Below are 8,224 nucleotides of genomic sequence, written 5' to 3' on the forward strand. Positions count from 1 at the left end.
TAAGGTTTATTTTTACTTGTAACTGCTTTGTAAATTTCAGAAAAGTTTACGACACCGAAAAATATTTAATAAATTATCGTCATTAAGTGTTAATCACACTGAGACCAATTCTGATTATTTTATATGAATTTTTTATGACATTCCAGGATAAATCCATCCTCTGTCGCTGAATGCCTATCATTGCCTTAAACTCATATGTAATTGCCTAGTTACTTTGAAGAGATATCTCCTCTCCTACCCGCATCTGCGTCTGACGTTACCAGTGAAACTTCACTTTGCATCTGTTGACACTTCAGACAAACCATTTGTAACTCTGCAGAAATTTAATCCGATAAGTGGTTGGAATACCAGGATAAGCAAAAATTCTGTCTTCGCTACAGCTCCTAGACTGGTCCTGGGGTCCACCCCGCCTCTTGTCCGATCGCTACTAGGAGCTGTTTCCGCAAGCGCAAAAGAATACAATTGCCCACCTCCGTCTGATACCGAGATTAAGAACCCATTGCACATTACCTTCGGTGTCCTATAGTACCGCTTGACTTTTATTATGTTTACTCATAACTTTTATTTTGATGTTTGGAGAATGTTCCTGTCGGTTTTTTCCGGTGCTTTGAGATATAGTCAAACTCACGTTCCGGCTGCTTTACCATCTGCGAAAGAGTCCACAATGCCCACTCTATAATAGGATGGATAGGTTTGGATATTCAAGAGAAGAACATAATGCTTGCCTGTGCTGGGATTAGAACACAGAGCCCCTAGCCGTGCAGCAGAAATTAAGGTGTTTCGGATATCTTTTCTGGGCGTTCCTGCTCACTCGGAGCCTGATGTAGACCATAAATCCAATCAGTGTCATGTCGCTTTAGTTTTCTCTCTTTGTGTATGGAATGATATTTAATGCCCACTCAGAGGAATTGGGATTGCATTTTCTGCCATTACGTAACCAGGTTACCGGGACGTGACCTCCGCTTTCATAACTCATCATGGCATAATTGATTTGGTAAATCATTTATGCTTCTATTACCAAAGTAATTTCGTTGCTCGCATTGTTATAGCTTGTGCTGTGATTATATAAAATATGGAATGTTTGAAGATAATCGGCCATTTTCTGTATAATTAAGAGGTAAAATGCAGTATATCACTTCTGTAAATTCCTCATAATGTAAATTAACGTTAAAATGATAAACATTAAGGCAATAATCCAGCCGGATGAGATAGGCAAGGCATGTAGCTTTCATAACGGGAGTATATGAAATATTGGTCTTAAAACCTGAAGAGAAGTTACTCCTTGAAATACGTAAGAGCAAGCTGGAAGCTAATATTAAAATGAATTGTAAAGAAATAGGGTACAGGTAACGTTTTAACTTAATTGGTTAAGCACTACGTCATGAAGACGTGTGGGGGAGAGGAGAAATAAATCCACGTATTCTTCACCTGAACACTGGTTGGAGCTCAGTGATCAGCTTCACGCTCCGGCCGCTTTACTCACCGGAGAAAGATACTGCGGCACCCATTGAGCAGGAGGCTACGTGGGCCCCAGAGTCGGTCTGGACGCTGTGAAGGAGAGATAAATGTTGCCTTGCCGGGAATCGAAACCGGGGATTCCAGCCCATAGACCGTCGCTATGCCAACTGAATGAAAAGTGTGGACTGGACTAATCTGGCTTAGGATAGCGTCTAGTGGCGGGCCCTTGAGAACACTTGTATCCTTTGGGAGAGGGATAGACCAATTACGAGGTCTCTATAAAACAGCCACGAAAATATCGGTCCCTTATTGATGACGTAATTAGTACATCCGCTCTTGCTGCATGAAGTTCCCATAACAAGTGGGCAGAATGTCTGATGCCGTGTGCTCTCTTTTGCAGGCTTTGTGAGTGATGACGTGACAGTGACTCACCGCGTGTCACCATGAGCACGACGGGTGGCACCACCACTTCTGGTGCACCTTCTCCTCCCCCGCAACAAACAGACGCCGTAGCGAACTCGGGCTACGGCAGCGGTGACGAGACCACTAGCCTCTTGGCGCAAGAGCCCCCAGTCACCATCGTACCAAGCATCACCCCGGCCACCAGCAAACCCGTGTTAATGCGCCAAGAATGTACGACCTTGCTCTTGTCCTCTCCAGGCCACGGAGGAGGTAGCCAGGAGAGTGGCACTGGGGTCTGTCTCATGGAGGAAAGCACGGGGGCCGCGAGGTCTGTACCTGACATAGAGCTCCACTGCCGTCTGCAAGGCGACTCTTCTGTCGGGGTCACCTCGCCTGCAGGCAGCCACCATGGCCTGACGTCTACATCCACAATGGCAGGCACCTGCCGCCTGAGAACAGCGTCTGCAGGATACCACCTGCTGCCACACGCCCACTCGAGATGTCGATGTGGCGAAAGACGTGATTCTCATTCGACCCTGATGCTGCAGCCATTGGCGAGGTCGGTGTCTAGAGAGAGCGTCAGGTCTGTGGGACTGCACCATCACCATCAGTGTCCCTGTAATGTGGCCCCGTGCACTGGAGGGTCGTGCCCTGCACCACCCCCTCCAGTTCTTCTCACTACATCACCATACAGGTGAGCAGTGTGTTCGTGTTAAGTTGCGTCAGGACAGGTCTGCTTTATCCCGCGTGGCCGATAGCGAGCTGTAATACATATCCGTTAAACATAGGCTTTGGACCCATACATGGAAACTCTAGTAATATATCCAGAATGCAAAAGTATGTAATTAATTTCATATTTTAAAGACCCTGCCTTAGCTCAGGCGGTTAGGAGTCAGTTTCCCACAGCGGCGACCCAGGTTCGAGCCCAGGTCATCACATGTGGGATTTGTAGTGGACAAAGTGGTACTGGGGCAGTTTTCTCCGAGTACTTCCCTTTCCCCTGTCAATTCTCATTCCACCAACTGCTCCACAATCATCATCTATCATCCGGGGCTGGTACAGTAGGCCAGTTAGTGACCGACGTACCAAGTGGACTCAGTCTCACCCCACACCAAGAAACTAAAAGAAATTGTATTTTATTGAAATGCTGCAAACAGAAACTGCTTCTGGTTCTTGTGGCGGATAGAAAACCGAATTCGCCACATTTCTACCAAACCACACTGACGTGACTGCAGTACGGAGAACTTCTGCAATATATTTACTGAGTGACGCAGGAATTATTCAGGCGTTAGGTAGGCCCCAGACCGGCATGCGCCAAGACATGTAACAGTCAAGACACGATGTCTGCAATATGACGCAAAGAAAGGAGCACAATTGAAACGAATGAGATTATGAAAACCGTCGCACACCGGTCTGAGTCATGATGCTGACATCAGCTTCATGCTGACGAATCACGAATGAAGCAAGACTGCTTCTTTTGTCTCAAGTCTTGACGCTTGTCTTGACGCAGTTGGTGTGAGGCCGCCCATATGTGGCATCTGTAGGTCTAGTGTATGTTTATTCCTAAGTTAGTTTCTTAAACAGTGTTTTAGGAGAGAAGTTTTGTACAATTGAAATTTCAAATATTTTATTGAGTAATTTATTTTGATAAAGATAAATTTCTAAAACAGATGAAACAGTGACCGTAATTATTTTTAAATCCTGTTTTGTATCATTCTGTTGCGTAGATAACTTCCGTAATATATTTCATTCCTCTGCGACGAACCAAGCTAAAGTTACATTTTTGTAGGTAATGACAGATGACTTTAGACTTAAAAGATTAACGTAACAATGTAAATAGGGGCCATGAACACGAGTGTATAATTTCAGTTTATTTCTCCGCGTCTACTCAGTTCTGATTGAACAATGACCGTGTGTTATCTGTCTGTCTGTATTAGGCTTATGTTCCCTGGTTAATTACCCCAGAGATCAGTAGCAAATCTTTTGTAACATTTTCAGTCAATTAGCTTAGTGTCAATACAGAATTTTAGGTAAATTGCTATGCTCTTTATTTGTTTTTGGTAGTGCGAATTTTATTATAATATATTTACACTAATAATTTTCTTGTCGCGTGATTTCTGTTCCAAGAATTTGATTAACTACAAATGTTAATCTTTTCTCGATTAATTTTCATATCATTTAGTTTCGTTTCACGATTGACAACAGAAATATTACGAGTAGGTGCTTATTTATATTAATAGTAATAATAGAGGGAAGCTCTAATTTAAATAAATAATATAATAATATATTTGTGTTATAACACTACTATAATATAATATATCATATTTTATTACAGCTGTAATTTTAATTTTAATTTTCATATTTTAAAATTTCTTAATATTTTCTTCATATCGGTTTTTTTTTCTCTCATGTGTTTTAATAATATAAAATCCATGCATAACACTCTTTTGTCGGAGTAAGTATGATGCCAAATTCCTATAGTTGCACGAACTATATATAACACAAATTTGTCTCCCTTTCTGAGAATACATCCATCCTTGTAATTAGCTTCTGTCGTTATAATGAATTGTAATGCATATATCTTACTCGTGATCCTGTGTAGCTTCTTTTTTAAACTTTCAAATACTTTTCATTGCTGATGGCTACCTACAATTTCAGTTTACTCTCGCATGCTCCACATACGTTTAACTAGAGTTTGTGAAATGATTCTACTTAAAAGTAGCATTAATTCTATTGCCTTTCCATTTTGCTTTTACGTTATCCATTTTGTTTTCCCTGTATTTTCTTCTTTTTTAAATTCAACTCTACCCGGCTCCTGTTAGCTGTCTGTTTCACATGGGAAGGTTATTTGAACTTTTGTTTCGTTTTAGAATAACATCAGAAGCAGAGAGCTTTAGAAAGTCTCGTTAATTTCGGATTGTAGACGAAGTTAAAATGTGAAGTTGTCTTTGTGCGTAATTAAGTACAGAGCAATAAAGATAGGTAAGGGAGTACAGATAATATTTCCACGCACACGAGTTAGGCAAGAGATGGAAGCGAGAAATAAGCATCGTGTTCTAGCCGCTCTATCGGCGTGTGAAGAAACTCTATGCCCATTGGATAGAATTCTGGATGGGCCTCATTGAGTCTCGATATTATGGAGAAAATAACAGTTACACAATCGTCCAGTCCATAGCGTAATCGCTATATTGACTGGATCCCGGCTCTCGGGTTTTATTTTGTAAATGATTGAACTCTGATTGCATGTTGTCATTATTAGCGCTGGTCAGATCAGAAATCTGCATAGTCTGTAACTGCACACAGAAGAAAACAGCAGCCGTGAATGTAATATTCAATATAAGCCTATATAAATGGGTAACCTGTAAGTTCTTCTTTCATAGAGTGAATGTTAATTGTAGCCAAAAGCAGTGAAAATGTACGTGAAGCAAATCCAAAATCGTAGATAAATATTTAATTGGAAACCGTATTTCTCTGTCCTCGTTTTAACACTTAAATTTTTCGTCCCTCCCATGGAAATGTACAAACAAGTAGTCTCTTATTTTATAAATCTGACTTCACGATGTGAGGACTAATAATATAACAGTTGTGATTATTAAGATATTTTACACAACACAGATCTAATAACTAGATGAATATAAAATAATTTCTTTCTCATTTCTTAGTGCAGTAATTGATTACAATCTCTAAATATCTAGCCCAAAAAATACGAAATTCTACTGTTTGACTACAAAATGTGTCTTACAGGCCCAATATAAATTTCCCAAAATGTTAAGAGCTATCCGAATCCATTCAATCAAATATATGAAATTGTATCATAAATTGTGTCTGATTTATCACTAATTCCAAATTTGAATGTCCTAGGTTCGAGCCTTGGTGGTGTGGTTCTTGGTGAGTTCTAATTTAAAACAGTTTTAAAATGTAATTGTCCGAGCAATATGCAATTGTTTGCATGACACTGCTTCAGCAATTTGTCAATAATTTTGTAGCGCTATCAGATTTCGGTCTTTTTGTTTGTGACACAACATAGTCTTGTAGGTGGATACCGATGTTTCGGAGAAAAAATTTGCCTCCATCTGCAGGGATAAATTCTGTAGAGTAGTGGATTCGCTTAAATGGACAGGACAAAAGGAAGGTTGTAACACAGACACGGGATTTTTAAATTACTCTGAGCGACCACATTTCCTCAACCTGCCTGTGTAATTGAGAAACTTTGTCACCCTACGCGGTGAAGATGAAGGCATCATGCCCTTTCGAAAAGACGATTCAGTATGTAAGACTACATGGTATCACATAGGACCACAGTTTTAACGATCACAACAGTGACAACCTCAAATCCTGTAATTTCGGTAACGGCAAACACGTGATTTCTTGAATTTGAGGTTCTCACAGTGGTAGCTATGAAGAGTTATACATCTGGTGTATAACACCTTGTTCTATGGTGAAACTGCACACCGAGTTATATCCCAGAAGATAGAACTCTTCACTTAAATGACTGGATTTCAGCCTTTGGTCTCGCGTGCAACTAACATTGTCATGTTGCCCAGAGCCTCGTGTCGTTATGTTCTCGGTACTGGAAGATGGAATTAAGGCAGCACCGCCCATATAAGCCAGTGCATAGAAAGCCACTCGAATGTTCATAGTAATAGACTTCATTACCTGGATGGAACGAGTGGTGTGGGGTATATGAACGGAGGTTTGTCCCTTACTGCGGCGCTTAAATTAACAGCTTTATGCTTTTTTTAAGGACTGCATCCTATTGCGTATATACATTGAACATATGTAATTCTTACCGTCAACGTAATAATACTTTATTATTTCTTTATTTGTAAAGCACGCACTACATGTTTCGACCTCAAATGGGCCATCTTCAAGTGCTGCAAGTTTCTCCCATACTATTACTGAACTGAAAAGCCAACATCCTCATTTTTCTAAATGGTTCGTACAAATTAGCTTCTATTTGATTCACTAGACCTTGAATGTTTGAGGTCGAAACCTGTAGTGTGTTTTTATAAATAAATAAATTATTGTTGCGTACTGTTGCGTTGACGGAAAAAATTACATAAATTTATGCTTGTTCTAATTGTATCACGCCAGTTAATCTGTATGTCTTGCTTGCTTGCTTGCTTACTTGCTTTCTCCATTTACATATTCATGTGCATCTTTATTTTTTCACGATACGTGATCTGTGTTCATTGCCTTTTAGTACTCTGAATGCTGCAATGGGTCTACATTTTACTACGCTCTATTACGTAAGATACGCAAGGGGTTAAAATGTTAGTAACATGAATAGATTTTAATGGGCTGAGAGCTACAAACAGTTCTAAGTGTATTCTAAAGGATGTAGCTGTTAAAGCTGCAGTATTGTGCCTAAGATCCCATTCTGCAAGTTCACAAGCTTGCATCAGGCCCCACCGTACACACCAATAAACAAACTTAACAGACTGGCCACACATAGTACACTGAATTTTGCTTTAAAATTCATCACATGCAAATTCTGTTCTTAGTATAATCTATTATGACGACACCAAGCATTAAGTGCCACTTTTATACAAAAATTTTGGTCTTGTAGGTTACAAAAGTGCGTAAGATTTGGGTACAGTTTATACACAGCTCCTTTAACCCCTGAAAACAACATTGGATTCCAGGAAAACTCAAATATTTCAATCTTTAATTCCCGTCTTTGACCAAATAATGGTGTAGCCTTTATAATGGCCATTTCTCGTCGTTTGCATCCAGTTGGCTACTTCTGTCTGTCTTGCTTACTTACTCATGGAGCTGAGCCCTTCTGGAGGAGCCGCCAATTCTGCAGCTACTCAATAATTTCCCAGTATTTTAAGGAACCCGAAGGTTCATCACGGTGTTCACAAGAGCCCTCCACTGGTCCCTATCCTGAGCCAGATCTATCCAATCAATACCATCCCAACCTATCTCTCTAAGATCCATTTTAATATTGTCCACCCACCTACGCCTTAGTCTTCCCTGTGGTCTCTTTCCTTCTGGCTTTCCCACCAATATCCTATAAGCATTCCTCGTCTCCCTCATTCGTGCTACATGCTCCGCCCACCTCTTTCTCCTTGACTTGATCATTCTAATTATACTTGGAGAAAAGTACAAGTTATGAAGCTCCTCATTGCTCAGTCTTCTCCAACCTCCTGTCACTTCATCTCTCTTCGGTCCAAATATTCTCCTCAACACCTTGTTCTCAAACACCCTCAGTCTATGTTCTTCCCTTAATGTCAGAGACCAAGTTTCACACCCATACAGAACCACAGGCAAAATTATAGTTTTGTATATTCTAATTTTTATGTTTTTGGACAACAGACGAGAAGACAAAAGGTTCTGGACTGAATGGTAGCAAGCATTA

General features: G+C 40.3%; 1 protein-coding gene across 1 annotated transcript in view; it reads left to right on the forward strand.

The window, feature by feature from the left end:
- The window catches only part of LOC111864709 (small conductance calcium-activated potassium channel protein), a gene marked incomplete in the record, with an annotated part of 758,647 nt that overhangs the window by 378,829 nt on the left and 371,594 nt on the right, over positions 1-8,224 (forward strand). Inside the window, 1 exon segment of the mRNA XM_033751546.1 lies at positions 1,859-2,554. Within this exon segment, the coding sequence (XP_033607437.1) occupies positions 1,902-2,554 (653 nt within the window).

The sequence above is a fragment of the Cryptotermes secundus genome, unplaced genomic scaffold, assembly GCF_002891405.2.
Source record: "Cryptotermes secundus unplaced genomic scaffold, Csec_1.0 scaffold654, whole genome shotgun sequence".
NCBI lineage: Eukaryota > Metazoa > Arthropoda > Insecta > Blattodea > Kalotermitidae > Cryptotermes > Cryptotermes secundus.